The sequence below is a fragment of the Nothobranchius furzeri genome, chromosome 4, assembly GCF_043380555.1.
Source record: "Nothobranchius furzeri strain GRZ-AD chromosome 4, NfurGRZ-RIMD1, whole genome shotgun sequence".
Taxonomy (NCBI): Eukaryota; Metazoa; Chordata; class Actinopteri; order Cyprinodontiformes; family Nothobranchiidae; genus Nothobranchius; species Nothobranchius furzeri.
In genome coordinates, this window is record NC_091744.1 from 12,048,656 (window position 1) to 12,065,347 (window position 16,692).

The window sequence follows — 16,692 nt, forward strand, 5'->3', positions numbered from 1 at the left end:
TTTATTTTAAACATGCTACATTTTCACACAATTAACTAATTCATTTACATTTTTTTTACTGTTTGAGCATCGGAACGAGTCCCCGCGCTGAGAGAACAAACATCTCAGCCCTGAAGCCGATCTTCATCCGCATATGTCACACGTCACATGATCAGGAAGCAGGCCATCCATATGAGGAGATCGTTTTGGGCCGCTGTCGGTACAAGATCTGCTCGGGTGACCAACTTTATCAACTTAATTAAAGGCCTATATGACAACATAAACAGCTGTGTCATCCTACCAAAAAACACCACCCCTAGATTTAATATTAATGTTGGAATCCCACAAGGTTGCCCAATCTCACCATATCTATTCATTCTGGTTACTGAAATGTTGGCATTGTACTTAAAAAACTGTGATAACATTGCAAAATTAAATGTTCTAGGCACTGATCTAATTATAAGTCAACTTGCAGATGACACCACGCTTTTTTTAAAGGATTCTAAACAAATTTCTATAGCCATCCAAAAGATTCAACTCTTCTCTGAGGCCTCAGGTCTGAACCTAAATCTAAAAAAATGTGAACTTCTAGCCATTCACGACACAATGTTAAAAGAAATACATAATATCCCTATAAAATCTGAGGTTAAATATCTAGGAGTGACCATTAACAAAAACCCTAAACTTAATTCAGTCTTAAACTTTGAAAATAAACTTAAAGAAGGAATTTCTAAACTTAACCTGTGGCTCCAACGTGACCTTTCTATTCTAGGTCGCATCTATCTCACCAAAATGGAATGTCTATCAAGATTAGTTTACCCAACCTGTAACCTTGCCTTACCAAACTACCTAATTAAAAAAATAAATCAAACAAACTTTAACTTTATTTGGAGAAACAAACCACACTACCTTAAAAAGGCTCATATGACTAAAGAAATAAAAGATGGAGGTTTAAAGGCCATTGACTTTGAATGTCTTAATGGCACCCTAAAGATTAAATGGTTAAAATTTTGGTTAAATCACCCAGACTTCTTTTGGTATAGTATCCCCAATTACATCTTTAATAAAATTGGTGGCTTAAAAATTCTTCTCCTAACTGACTACAATATAAACAAACTCCCCATTAAACTTTCAGAGTTCCATAAACAAATTTTATTGTATTGGAAAATGATATATGTACATAACTACTCACCACACTCTATAATCATTTGGAACAATCAATTTATATTGCACCGAAACAAATCATTATTCTATAAAGATTGGTTAGATAACAATATATGGTCTATTATACACTTAATGGATGTAGATGGTCAGCTCTTGAATTATGACAATTTCTGCAGAAGATACAATTTTAAGGCTTCTGAGCTTGACTTTAACAGGTTACATAATGCACTTCCAAAACAGTTGATCATCCAAGCCCGAGAATATCTAAAACATCAATGTTCTATTCCAATCCTTCCTATCTTATCTATTAAAGGTCTTCTGTTAACTGACAGAAAATGCAACAATCTAACAATAAGATCAGCCTTAAATGAATCTCTTTTTCCTGGAAAAACAAACAAAAATAACATAATTTACAAATTTGATAAAATATCTGTTGAGAAAATAAGAACTATCTACCTAAAATTACCTATACCACCGAAAGCTAAAGAAACCCACTTTAAAATAATGAATGCAATCTATCCTTCAAAAGAGTTGTTAAGAGCTCGTTTTAATATTGATAGCAACAACTGCTCTTTTTGCGAAAATCACATAGAAACTATAGATCATATATTTTATGAATGTCAGAAAACACAATTGTTCTGGAAAAAGCTAGAGATGTGGATCAGAACTAAAATACCACTCCCAGTTCACATCACTAAAGATATGATAATATTTGGGATTATATTCAATAATAAAGATAAAGAACTCTGCTATAATATCATCCTCTGTTTAGCCAAATTTTTTATCCATTAACAACGAATTTTGCAATCATCCCCTGTCTTCAATGTTTTTTAATAGAATTTCAATTATATTTAAAATCCCTGAAACAACTCAACAAATATGGTGAAAATCTAAATAACATGTTAGCTGAACTTCCAAAGTGATTTCCTAATTCTATATGATATATGCCGTACCCTCATTGAAAGCTGTACTTGTTCTTCATGTTCTTTTGTCTCTTGTTGTTCTCTTTTACTGGATACTTACAAATGTTATATTAACTGCTCCTTTTGAATTTAAGTTTTGAACTTAACATTGTCAAGGGGCCATGTTTGTTTGTAAATTTACTAAATTAAAAAAAAGACTCCTTCAAAAAAAAAAAAAAAAAAAAAAAAAGATCTGCTCGGGTGCAAGATCGGCTCGGGGTCCGTCGACTGCCGATGACGTCAAAGTAGTTGATTGGCTGAACATGAACCTTACGGAACATCGTTACGATGTTATCACGTTACGATGTTATCACGTTACGATGTTATCACGTTACGATGTTATCACGTTACGTTGGTCCAGGCAAATTTTTCTGTTGGAAAGATGGACAACTTTTACAAAGAAATTCATCATTACTTCTTTGAAAATACTCTTTTAGCATAGAGCTGCATGTATATTAGGGCTGAATGATTACTGCATGTGCAATTAAATTGCGTTGTGACAAAAGGAGATTTTCTAATCGCAAAGGCTGCAATTTGGCAGCGAGTGGTTTGCGCAATGCTAATATACATGGAAAAACCCATAGGAATGCTAATGCTAATATCGCCGATTACATTATTACAAATTAAGAATTAGAAAACGTGCCAAATGATTACATTTGGAGTCTAATAGAAAGTAAAACTACCATCAATCAAATAAGTACAGACAGGTATTTTAGTAAAGCCAGAAAACTTTAAGCTCCAGAGTTTTGGCTAGCAGCTATGAGCGTAACTGGACAAGACGTCAAAAACTCTAAACACAAAATACTTCAATAAACGGGACACACTTCTTTCCTGCAAATACAATTTCACAGGTGTTGCTAATACCTATGATCCTTCAAGGGATGTGCTCAAAGAGGAGTTCAACATTATGAATACAATATAGTGTTTTATTTTACAAATACCATTATAAACACAAACTTACGTCATAAGAAAGATTATTTTAATAACAAAACTGCTAAATTCTTTCCAACAGTATAAAGATGTGTAGTGTATTTTGTCAGAGTGGGTTTGCCGTACTTTGACGTCATCGGCAGTTGAAGGACCCTGAGCCGATCTTGCATCCGAGCAGATCCTGTACCGACACCGTTCCTGTGAAAAAAGTGAGGTGCGAACCGGAAAAGCATCTGCCGATCACAATTCAACAACAGATTATGAAAGAACGGATAACGCTGAAAACACACGGATTCTTCCTGATGTAAGAGGTGAGTCTCCTCTTTGTTTTGGTTATTTTGGCGTCGACATCATCCTAGCGTGCAATGTTCTGTGACTCTTAAAAAAACAGTAAAAATGGTGAGAAACGCTGGCAGCGAAGGCCGTTAGTGATCAGGAAACAGCTGGCAGTGAATGAGTTAAACAAACCTTGTATGTCAGGAAATATTGTCCTCAGTTTGTGTCTAAATTTAGCCTAAACGTGTTATTTTGTAATTATGTTGTTTATTTGTTTACATTTTCCCCTTTAGTCTTTAAAATACCAATATTTGCCCATAACTTCTTATTTTTTGTCTGTTTAATGTCATCATTTTAAAAATATTAGATCACATGATACTCTGTACTCAAGTAGCCTTCTAATCAGATACTTTACCCTTACTTGAGTAATAACCCCTATATCAGGAAAATATTGTTCTCGGTTTGTGTCCTTCCAGTGAGCTTTGCTGATTTGGGAAAATGTCATAAATTCATAATTATTCTCGGAGAGAGACCAACTCTTATCTGCCCCTGGGAGCCCCGTAATGCATAGCGTCATTTCAACATGGGAGTGTCCGCGACACGGTTTATATGCAGGTAGCGGCGCTGCGGCTGCTTTATATAGCAACTCGTTGCATTCTCCCTCAACCCAAATCCTGGGATCACGCATTTTAGCTAAAACGCTAACGTTAGCTTGCCTTGCGTTGACTGTAGAGTTGTGGGTGATGGTCACACAGATGTGTCATGAGATTTGAAGCGTTGCTGCCTTTCACAGACACTTTTTCTGCACGTGCTGCAAACAGGATAGCCGTCTTCTATCAACTGTCCCTCGGCATTCTTCAGATATCCAAAAAATGCCCGTACTTCCCACTTTGTCTTCTTTGAGGGATAATAAATGTCCTGAGCGCTGCCGTCTCCTCCTTTGGCCATTATTTCAGCTTTAGCTTCAAGAAAGTTTTGGTTGTAAACAACAAAGTGCGCATGTGCCGCCGGCAACTTCAGCAGATGATACGGTGGCTGGTAAGGGTCACCGTGCCAACACAGCAGCCACGGTAATCCACCGAGATAATATAGTTTTTTTAAAAACAAGACGGTTATTATTATTGTCAACTTTTTTACCGGGGTTTACCACTACATCGGTTACTGTGACAACCCTAAGTGGGACTGTGTTAAAGAAGACATATGCAAAACTCACAGTTTGCATCCTTTAATGCTGTCATATAAGAAACGTCTAAAACAAGCGGTTTAAAAAAGTCCCCATTTTTAATGTCACAAACTGAAAAAATTAGCATTGAACCAGCTCTCTTGTGCAAGAGAGAGCTGCTGCTGGAGGAGCAGCAGCTCTATTGTGAGCCCCTCTCAGATGTTGGAACTTCTCAGTTTATAGCAACCTGAGCAGCCTTGTTAATCTTTATGATTTTTATGTATAAATCGTTGGTTGTTTCAGTTAAATATATCATGTAGGAGACACACACAGTGATGTTTGAGAAGTGAGGTGAACTTTATAGGATTTACAAAAGGTGTGCAATAAATGTTTTAACAAAATTAAGCAGGTGCATAAATTTGGGCTCTGTTGTAATTTTATTGATTCCAAAACATTTAGAACTAATTATTGGGACTCGGAATTGGTTTGGTAAGCTCAGTGACCCTTGACCTCCATACAGAGGTTAATCCAATTGAGGAACAGTATTTAAGGGTGTAACGTGATGAAGGAGCTATTCCTCCAAGGTTATTTAACCTTTTCCACAGTTGCTTTTGACACAGCACCAGAGTGCATGAAACAGCCTCAAGGTCATGCATTCGCATCTAAACTGTTTACTTTCCAGCATTGAAGACAGAAGATGAAGAGACTCTTCTTTTATTAAATCAAAGAACTCTATTTTCAATAAAGCTAATCAAAACAACTGTTAGTCAATAATACAATGTGACCGATCTGTGAAATCACAATATTATGATTAATATGTTTTAATAAGTAATATGATTTAATCTAGTCACTAGACACGCTGACCCACGTTAAGGTAAACAGCCGCATGACACATTGCTGTTGCTGATCCAATCAGAACCTTCCTAGTCTGAAGTGTGGCAGAGTCTCTGTGGTGTTTATAAATCTGCCAGCTTTGATTCGACCAGAATCAAAAACATCCAGATTGATAAAACAGTTCCAATGCCATCTTAAGTTCAGTTCTCAAGATCCCATGGAGTTCATCGCATGCTAAGTGAAGTATCGGACCGGCCATCTGTACTTCTCTTTTTAAGCTGAGAACCATCAAGCTGGGAAAATTCTGTTGTTTGTTACTAACCAAGCAACGGTACCTTTCAGAATAAAAGCTGAACTCGCTGACCCAAGGAGGGTCCCCTTTTGACGCTGTGAGCCACCTGTCGTTTTTACCTGGAGACTATCCAAAGACTGGTTTGTCGTACTGTCGACTCTGTTTCATTGGCTCCAGTACCAGAGGAGGGTCTGTGGACCTGGCATCTGGATCTGTACGGAGGTCTCACTGAGGGTATGTGGATGCGACATAAATGGCGTCTCATGTGTTTATGGCCACGAGTCTCAAACTCTGATCAGTTAGGAGCAAAACATCATCTCCCACTCAGACTTTGTTTGGGTTCTGAATAACACTCATTCACACACACCAACCACCTCACGCCTCATTCAAACAGAACATCCATCATTAGCTGAGTCAGTCTTGTTAAACTGTTTAAAATTATTTAGTAATAAATCATCTTAAACGTTTGAAGGTCTCGCTCTCTTCTCTTGTCTCTCAGTTAATGCAAGGGTGTCATCTAAATCCCTGCATTAAAAAGTACCAATCTTCTGATTAAATAAACCAGTGGGCCACAAGATGGATTTCATACTAGATACGAAATTTTAATTTCTTGTGGTCCTTAATTAAATGTAATTAACACTCATAACAAGGGGGCCTGAAAACAAAGACTGTTCACCATCATGGTTTAGGGGAAGGAGACAGAAAGCTGTCTCAGAAATGTCAGCTGTCTGTTTCCATATTTATGTTTATGTTTATTTAGCAGACGCTTTTATCCAAAGCGACTTACAATTTATAACATATAGGGCATGTTGTGATCTGTGGGGGAAACCGGAGGACGCGGAGGAAACCCACGCATGCATGGGGAGAACACGCAACTCCACACAGAAAGGCTGCAACCAAGTTTCAAACCTGCGACCTTCGTGCTGCGAGGTAACAGCGCTAACAACTGCGCCACCATGCACGCCACCATTTAGGAACATATTGAAGCAGACCACAGGTTTAGTTTAAGTTAAGGCTCGACGTGACAGACCAAGAAAAATCTCAAACAAAAGTGAATAATGGTGAGAAAAGTCAGAGTCAACCCACAGACCTACGCCACCATCTTGCTGCAGATGGAGTCACTGTGCATCGTTCAACTATGCGGTCCACTTTACACAAGGAGGTGCTGTATGTGACAGTGATAGTGATGCAGAGGAAGCCTTTTCTCCTCACTCAGCACAAACAAAGCTGCTTGAGGTTTGCTAAAGCACATTTGGACAAGCTAGCTTCATTCTGGAATAAGGTGTTGTGGACTGATTAAACTAAAACTGAATTATTTGGGCACAACAAGGGGCGTTATGCAAGGAGGACAAAGAACCCAGCATTCCAAGAAAAAAACCTGCTACCTACAGTAAAACATGGTGGTGGTTTCATCATGCTGTGGGGCTGTGTGGCCAGTGCAGGGACTGGGAATCTTGGTAAAGTTGAGGAAGCATGGATTCCACATGGTTGGACAAATGACATTAGTGGTAGCTAGGGCTGGGCGATATGACGATTTTAGACCGTTTTACGATCTACACATCTGAAGGTCTGTCATTTTTGAGAGACCTTTTTATCACATTTCACAGCTCTGCTGTTGAATTTCTGCCTCTGAATGAAAATGGAACTTACCTCAGGCGAATGACACGCCTTTGTTTGACCCTTAACCAATCAGAGTGAGTCATAGTAATATATTAGTGCCCCGCTTGTTTTCACTTGTGTGTGAACAAACATGGCTTCGGCCATGGCTGAGCGACAATGAGGTTTTCGTTCCAAAGAGGAACGCAGGGTTTCCTTAACGCGCGGCGCTAACAACTTAGCGACGTGACATGTCTCGGAGAAAGCGTAAAAACACGTTGGACGCTTCTTCTGAAGCAGGAAAATAACACCTCTTCTTAAGCAGAGCACGACGTCGCCTCGGCTCGTTCACCCTCTGCCGAGCCGGACTGAGCTCGGTCACTGGGTCGCTGGAGCTGCCCCGTGACTGCCTGATGGAAAACCAGCGGGTTTCATCAGACTCGTAGTTTCTTGTTTTTGCTGTATTTTACCGCTCCCTCCTGCAGTCTTCCCCTATTACAATTTAAAATGATTCTGTAAATTCTGTGTATCTATAGAAACAATCTCTGCCTCTGCCAGCTGCAGTAAATGTAGTTTCCAAATAATAAGAGGTGCATTCATCTGTGTATCTCCTTTGATCCACATTAGTGATATTTTCAGCACCAGAACAGTGAAGCAAAGAAAGATTCCTGAGTTTGTTAGTAATTTTATTTATTAGGTGCATCTAACCTGTTCTATTTTTCTCTGAAATGAGATCAAATCAGTGCTTCTATGGGTTGTCTCCAATCTGCACTGGAAATTTTTACTTTATTTAGAGACTTGTTGCAGAAAATATTCAGAATGCGCAGTTATTTGCTACCACAAGCGATCTCTGGTCCAGCCGCACATCAGAGCCGTATATGAGCTTAACTATCCACTACATGAGCAACTGGGAGCTACATAGTATTTTGAACAAGTTAATGTTTGCACAATATGTTTGCAATTGACATGTTTGCACTTTAAATACGATTTTAATTTTTGTTAAGTAACTTGAAAAACGAGAAAAACTGATTTTTGTAATTGTTTCTATCAGGGCTTTTATCATCTCTGGTGTGAGTTTAAAATATAAGTGTGTTAGCACCGTGCTGATTATCCCTAATATGAATAAATGTTTATTTATTCAATGTTTCTCTTCTTTAATACGCAATTGAAGTTATGCTATTCATGGATAAAAATTCGTGATAAAATCGAAATCGTGATAAAATATTGGAAAAATCGTGATATTCTATTTTTGCCATATCGCCCAGCCCTAGTGGTAGCTTGGTCCATGATGCATATTTTACACTCATATTTGGAATGCACAGTCAGTAGACTGTAGTAGTAGTTAAATCATAGAAACAGGTTTATTTGGCATGTTCCTTGTTGATTCAGCATCACATCCACGTCCACAGTTACTGCAGACGGAGTTTTACCTTTTGTCGTCATGGCAACACATTGTTCATCCTTGGTTCACTGCTTCAAACAACTGGACTGACATGCAGTGAAATGACAGACTTAGGTTTTATTCTAGCATCACATTAGTTTATCTACATGTTTGGGGATTAGATAGAAGGTGCAGATTTTTTATTTGGTTTCTTCTTCTTTGTGACTCAGAGGAATGAGTCATGTGATCAGTCACCTAACAGATGGTGCCAAGATGGCTTAAAGAGAATAAATCTTTACTTCAACAGATTCTCTCTCTCTCTCTCTCTCTCTCTCTCTCTCTCTCTCTCTCTTTCTCTCTCTCTCTCTCTCTCTTTCTCTCTCTCTCTCTCTCTCTCTCTCTCTATCTCTCTCTCTCTCTCTCTCTCCATTTTAGTGACTGGATTGTGCCTAACCTTAACTCTAACCATAGCCAGTCTACTCTTAGCCCTATCCTTAACTAAAACTTAATTCACACCTTATCTCTAAAACTAACTAGTAGAGCTCTAAGCTCTAAGCTACATCTAGTTTATGAAGCAACAATTTTAACCCTGACACGTGCAAATTTGATTTCCAAATATTGATTCTTAAACAGGAGACAACTTTACACTCAGAATGAATTCAAATAGGCTCCATTACTTCTGTAATGAGAAGGCACATTGGAAATGAAAAGAATTCTTGTTTTAATGCAATATGAAAATAAAGTTGACACTGGCTTCTGGTTCTTATTATATAGACAGCCTTAAGAACAGAAGATGTACAGAAGATGTAAATATGTATTTACATCGCAGTAAATGCCCACTGACGGGCCTTTTGTTTGCAAAGTCACTTACGATATCAGAAAAGTGAACTTGTTTGGCTAGTTGGCTTTCTATTGACAGAATGGCAAGGTTGACTGTGATTCACAATCTCTCATTCCACTACATCCCAAAGGTTAGCGTTGTGACCCAATGCTTAGTTTGAACTTCAGCAGGCCGTCTTCACCACCTCTGCATTGAACTGCTCTCAGGTGATTGTAACATGTGTACCTAATAAAGTGTCCGGTGTGTGTTCAAAACAGCAGTGATTTTGTCACAAATTTGCTGTAAAAGTAAACAGAAAAACACTTAAATCACGTCTTAACTGAAACCAAAGAGTTCCATCTATTGTTTTCCTGCTGTTGTTCATCCTCTGGATCAATGCCTCATCCTCCCCTCCCCCACATTTAGGACTTCACACTTCAGCTTCTGAATTACTTCTATAGGAGCTAAGTTCACTTTTGTTGTCTTGTGAGGAAACTCATCACAGTTTTTAAAGTTCAAGAGACTAAACTCTGAAATAATAACAGGATCTGGCCCATCTGATCCTGTCTTGTACTGTTGGTCTAAAAAGTGAATAGCAAGCCCCAGCATGTGCCTTCCCCCCTCTCCTCACCCTCCTCACCCCTCTCTTCTACAGTATGTGGGTGGGCCACTGGAGCATGGCAGCTTCAGCTCCACACAGGCATCACAGAAAGGAGCTGCAGAGCTGAATGCAGCTGCTCAAACAGGAAGTATTATCCTGCAGTAAATAAATGAGGGCACATAAAGACAAACTCTGAGTCTAAGGATGGTTTTATTTAGAAACTGACCTCATCCAGTGACTGAGAGGAAAAATGTGCAGTAGGTAAATGACTCATGCCGTGGATGTGGAAACAGCTTCTTATTTTCTTTAATAGTAGGGTTGTTTTGATGCTGCTGATGAAAGTTACTTTGATGTAAAAATTAAAATTTGTAGGAAGCACAGCCCTTTTAAACATGTCTGGCGTTAAATCACACATATCTTTCTGAGCTTTTACTCACACAGATGGTCATCGCTCCAGCCCCCATTCTTCCACTTCGAAACTCCTGCAGAGGCTTAAAGATGAAGAGGAAATCAGCCTCCCTCCTCCTCTCTTCACTCTGTTTCAGGACAAACTCTTGATCCCTTCTCAGTGGTGGAAACTCCTCTCATCTTTGCCATTTAGAAGTCCCCCAAACCAAGAAAAACAACAAAAATAGCTGATAAAACAAAGATAATCCAGACTGGGGAGAGTGTGGAGAACTTGTCAGGACCGGCAGACTGGCTCAGAAGAACAGATTAGTTCTTCTTCCTCCCTCCTCAGTCCCTTCTTCACACTGCAAATGAAACCTGAGCTGAGCTCTCCCATTGGCTCAGAGGCCTGATCATGTGACTGGGAGGAAAATCCCAAACATGACAAAGAAGAGACCACCTGAACTTCTGGAAGGTTGGTCTTAAACAAACAAACAAAAAAAGACAGTATTTTGTAATTAAGTTTTATTTGTCTTTTTCTTTTTTGTTTTTAAGTCATTTTTAAACATTTAAAGGTTTTCAAATATTAGCATTTGATGCTGGAGCCTTTTAGCTTTTGGACTGTTTGAGTGAAGATTTTAAAAAGTGTTAATAATTATGTCATCATTTTTTTTTAGAAATGTAGTCAAGAGACACATAAATGAATTTGCAGTTGTACTTAAATATGTAAAAATAACATGTTTCATGAAATCCTAAACTTATTTACCGAAAAAAATAATGAGGGATTTCTATAGCAGTACAGTTTATACAGAAAAAAACAAAACTGTCGCGGATCAAGTGTCACTGAGCAATAACATGGAAAGCTTTATGAATATATTTGCTGAATGCATAAAAAAGTTAAAAATGTACAAACTAGACAACACAAACAACCCTCAGATTCTCTTAAAACATCTTTATTTATGATTCATCTGTCAGATTTTATATAAAACGTTTTTTTCTTGTCTTTGAAGCAGCTAAAATGTCCAAAGCTGACCACGCCCTGCGCCTGCAGGTGGAGTCTGTTCCTGCAGCTCTGCAGGCCACAGACCTCCAGCAACGATTACTGATGATGCACGAGGTGATGCTTAGATCTGACATAAATTATACCAGTGTGCCTCAGAGATATTAAATAACAGCACTTATTATATACCAGAGAGAGAACAGAAACTCTTGAGTTGTAATGTTTTATATCTTCACAACAGTCTGACCGACCCACGATCCTGCTTGCATGCTTGCTCATTAGGAAGAATGAATAGTGCTCCAGTGTGCTTTGGTCTAATTATGATGTTAGAACAACAGCCGTTTGTGAACAGGCTGAACGATCAAAAACAAAACAGTTGAACGTGTTACATAACGAGGGTACAAATCACCCTCACAAACAGCACAGATAAGGTTTAGAAGCCAATAAAAAGGATTCAGTTGCTTTAATGATCCTTTAGCAGCTTTGTTGCAGATGTACATAATACAACATTTACAGCAGGTGCATTACCTGCTAATCTTACATTCGACATTTATTAGACACAATTAGACTCCAGCTGATTCTTAGTTTGCAAAACACGACTGGAGGAATCCGAACATATCTGTGTTAGAATTTATTCCCCTGCATGCGGCATAAACCAGTTTAATCTCTATGCCGATTTGAAGCACTGAACAGTGATATTCTTCACTTCTAATTAAATGAAGGTGAAGGTGTGTAATTTAGAGATCTTTCATGTCTCTTGTTTTTAACCTTCTTCAAAGTCACATTGATTTTCATGCTGAAGGAAACTTGAATTAATCATAAAATGATGACTATAAAAACACTAAAACAGGGTTTCTGGATTTCTATTTAGTTATGATCCTAATGTTGAAATAAGTATATTAAAAGTGATAATTACAATTTAACTTCTTTGAGAAATAATTGAAAATGAATGTTTGAACACTGTAATATGAAAAATTAGCGATTAAAGTAAAAACAACATGAGACAAACTGAGATTATAATTATTTTATTTTGGTACATAAAAACTCAACAATTTGTAGTGTCACCAGTAGGGAAAAAAGACAACCTGGATCAGGAGATGAGTGTAAACAAAGACAAATCTGTAATAAACAGCTTCAACATGAACCTAAACCCATCTTCCAACTAGAGTCGGGTCATGGGGGCAGCAGCCTAAGCAGAGAGGCCCAGACTTCCTCAGCTGAGGGACGTAGTCCCTCCAACGTGTCCTGGGTCTTCCTTGAGGTCTTCTCCCGGTTTGACATGCCCAGAAGACCTCACCAGAGAGGCGTCCAGGGTGCATCCTAAATAGATGCCCAAGCCACCTCAGCTGGATCCTCTTGATGTGGAGGCAGGTCTACTCCGAGCCCCTCCCAGATGACCGAGCTGCTCACCCTATCTCTAAGGGAGAGCCCAGACACCCTGTGGATAAAACTCATTTTGGCTGCTTCTATCTGTGATCTCGTTCTTCTACCCAGAGCTCGTGACCATAGGTGAGTGTTGGTAACACCGGTAAATCGAGATTTTTGCATTCTGGTTCAGCTCTCTCTTCACCACAACAGATCAGTACAACACCCGCATCACTACAGATGCAGCACCAATCCTTGTAACGGTCTGCCCTGCTCACTATCCATTTCACTTAATACACTGCAGTTGTCCCAGTTCTGTGTTAACAGGTGGGCGTGTCGGAGAGCCAGCTGTTCCTGATCTCCCTGATCAGAGGGCCAGGGGTACTTAAGGAGTGGTGTGACACAACTCCAGTGCCGGTTGATACTCGCATCTTGGGTAAACACTAGCCAGTCGCAGTCTAGTTCGATGTTCAGTTTTAATCTTGTCTGCCCGTTCCAGTTCAGCTCTGATCTACTGAGTCCTGAAGGTTCCTGCTCGTCTGTTCTCAGGAATTACCCACCGCCTGTAGCAATGAGAATTGCTCTTAATCGTGTGTTCCGCCCGGAGTCTAGAGAGTGTAACACCGGAGGGTGAGAGATAGACACACATGTCTGATTATTGAGTGTTCAATAAAGGTTTGCCTCGGACGAGGAAAAGTCAACTGAGCATCTTGTGGAATTTATAGAGAGAACAAGATGAAACATGGTGTCAGCGGGGTCTAGAGAGATCCACACCGCGCTCGGATGAAGAAAGATTGAGTGGACGGTACCGACGTGTCCAGCTAGGCTAATTAGCCTCGGAGGTGCTAACGGCTCAGGACAGCAGGTGCACGCTGATGAGCAGCGAGCAGCGGCGGCTACGATGGATGGATTAAAGCCACCCGCACAGTGGAGCATGGATGCAGTGAACCTGTCTAAGGCGTGGAAAACATGGAAAGAAGAGTTTACACTCTACACGGAACTAGCTCTGCCGGATGCTGAGGAAAAGGCGAGAGTGAAGCTGTTTTACTATCTGATCGGGGAACGGGGCAGAGAGCTCTGTGGCACGCTGATTGGAGCTGAGGCAAGAGTGGCAGTAAGTGAGCTGATGAGAAAAATAGATGAACACTGCAATCCCAAAGTTAATGAGACTGTGGAGAGATACAGATTTTTTGCACGCAATCAGGCACCTGGAGAGAATATTGATAAATATGTTAGAGACCTGAGGCTGCTGGCGAGCACCTGCAACTTTGGACAATTAAAAGACTCACTGATTAGAGACAGGATCGTCTGTGGCACAAACAGCTCCAGCTGGAGGGAAAGGTTGCTCAGAGAAGAGAACCTCACATTAGACAGATGTCTAGATATTTGTAGAGCAATGGAGATTTCAAGAGAATACAACAAAACAATAGCGGGACAGGCTGAGGAGGAACTGCATGCAGTAAAACAAAAAGAGAGAAAAAGACTAGATAAAGAGATATCATGCAGATTTTGTGGAAGAGCACATGAAAGACTCAAAGCAAAATGCCCAGCATATGGAAAAAAACGCAAAAAATGTGGCAAAGAGAATCATTTTGCTATAGCATGCAGGAGTAAAAGCAGCCAAAGTGAAAACGGAAAAAAAGTTCACACAGTGATGGAGCAGGACTCAGATTCCTGTGAGGACATAATGACTGTCACAGCTCTGACACAGACTGCTGTAGAAGTGAACCAGATCAAAGAATCAGACAGAAAGAAACGAGAGCAGCTGTTTGCAGGCATGATGATTGGTGACAGCCTGGTCACAGTGGCGGTTCTACATGGAATTACTCCCCGGGCGAGGCCCCCTTTGAACCCCCCCCCCCCCTCTCCAATAGATCTTTATCATGATCCATAATATTTTAGAATTACCTCTGTAATTGTAATTTAAACTGACAAAAAAAAACTGTAGACTACCAAAAATACCAACTTTTACAGAACAAATCATGTAAAAATAATCAGTGCAGCCATCTGCAATAAATAAACAGGATAGTTAGTGGTGACTGGGGAGTTTTCTTCTATTCAATTCAAGTTTATTTATATAGCGCCAAATCACGACAAGAGTCCTCTCAAGGCATTTCACGTAATAAACATTCCAATTCAGGTCAGTTCATTGAGCCAATCAGAAAAAATGTTTCCTATATAAGGAGCCCAGCAAATTGCATCAAGTCACTGACTAGTGTCAATGACTTTACAGCAATCCTCATACTAAGCAAGCATAAAGCGACAGTGGAGAGGAAAACTCCCTTTTAACAGGAAGAAACCTCCAGAGAATCCTGGCTCAGTATAAGCAGCCATCCTCCACGACTCACTGGGGATCGAGAACACACACACACACACACACACACACACACACACACACACACACACACACACACACACACACACACACACACACACACACACACACACAAAGACAAAGTAATGTGTCTATAGTTATATTGTGATTTCTTAGTAAATATTCAATTTGGTGAGAGATAAACTTTATTATATTTATCCTAGTGGATCTATAATTAAACAGATAAACTAGTAGTAGCACATCCACTGTCAAGGAAAGCAAAAAGTTATTATCAGGAGAGGGAGAAAGTTTAAGTGGTTAGCAGCAGTGTGCTAGACAATAGCCCCCTCCATGAGGCCACCACAGCTCAGCAGAACATTGTTGTAGCTTCTTCTGGGGAGAAAAACAGAGAGAAAATAAAGTTAACAGCTGAAATTGCAGAAAATAATACAGTTAAAGATTAAGCAGATAAAGATAAAGCAGATTGTGGAAGAAAGCAGTAGAATGTGAAAAGTGGTCAGTGTATCTTCCAGCAGTCTAAAGCCTGGTTTATGCTTCTCCGTCAGCTCCGCAAGGGACAGATACGCACGGATTGACGGAAGCGTTTTGCTCTCGTGCTTCTCTGTCTCCTGGAGAGTGTTGCAAAGCAATTGCCGGGCAGGACAACAGAGGGTGCAGCGCTGTTCTGTGGTATCCTGTCATGTATCGGTCCAAGATCGTGTGTTTATATTGTGTTTTTGGGTAGATAAGAGACTTTTAACACGGACATATTTGTCTCTCATTCTCCCACCTCTTCATGCGCTCCCCACCTCTAAACCCACGTTTCCTGTCATTTCCGTCCACAAATAAAACGCTTGCTGCGCATCTTTTCACTCCTCCAGTCACGGGATTTAAACGTTCATATTTTTAGAGTTTTTTCGCGAGGTATTCTTCAAGCTTCTCCATGTCTGCCGCTAGTTAAACTCGGCTCTCTTTGCAATGGCGGCGCTGTAAACAACAGCTGCGTCCTGACCAATCACAAGCTTGCGTAATCCGTCTCGTTCGACGGATGTTTAAAAAAGTGGGCTCGACTCCGTACGTACTTGCGTGCCTGCCGAAGCCCTATGCAAGGACAGATAATGGCGTTGCGTGTCTCCTCACTGACGCAGACGGAGAAGCATAAATCAGGCTTAAGCCTATAGCAGCATAACTACAGAGATAACTCATGATAATCTATCCTATTTAGATGGAGGCATGTTGGAGTCAGGACAAGGGAGAGCCGTCTTTACCGACTGTACACTCCACCTCCCTCTACTCCCCCACTTGTCCAGATTTAGGCTAACATCAGATTTTAACCATAGGCCTTATCAAATAAAAATGTTTTAAGCCTATTCTTCAAAGTAGACAAATTGTCTGCCTCATGCACTAAGGCTGGGAGCTGGTTCCACAGGAGAGGAGCCTGATAACTAAAAGATCTGCCTCCCATCCTAATTTTAGATATTCTGGGAACCACCAGTAGACCTGCAGTCTGAGAGCGAAGTGCTCGGTTAGGAACGTATGGAACAATCAGATCACTGATGTATGATGGAGCTTGATTATTAAGAGCTTTTTATGTGAGAAGAAGGATCTTAAAATCTATTCTGAATTTAA

At 40.0% G+C, this 16,692-nt stretch overlaps 2 protein-coding genes across 4 annotated transcripts in view; one reads left to right on the top strand and one right to left on the bottom strand.

Annotated features, from left to right (window-relative positions):
* fam13a (family with sequence similarity 13 member A) overlaps positions 1-10,624 on the bottom strand; it is an 86,630-nt gene extending 76,006 nt beyond the window's left edge. For both annotated transcript variants that reach the window (XM_015965436.3, XM_015965428.3), the window contains exon 1: positions 10,435-10,624. In XM_015965436.3, coding sequence (XP_015820922.1) covers positions 10,435-10,461 — 27 coding nt within the window. In that variant the 5' untranslated portion in view covers positions 10,462-10,624. The remainder of the gene's footprint in view (positions 1-10,434) is intronic.
* A 2,814-nt stretch (positions 10,625-13,438) lies between these two features.
* Positions 13,439-16,692, top strand: part of LOC129164243 (uncharacterized) — a 30,259-nt gene continuing 27,005 nt past the window's right edge. For both annotated transcript variants that reach the window (XM_054743669.2, XM_054743668.2), the window contains exon 1: positions 13,439-13,863. In XM_054743669.2, the coding sequence (XP_054599644.1) occupies positions 13,651-13,863 (213 nt within the window). In that variant the 5' untranslated portion in view covers positions 13,439-13,650. The remainder of the gene's footprint in view (positions 13,864-16,692) is intronic.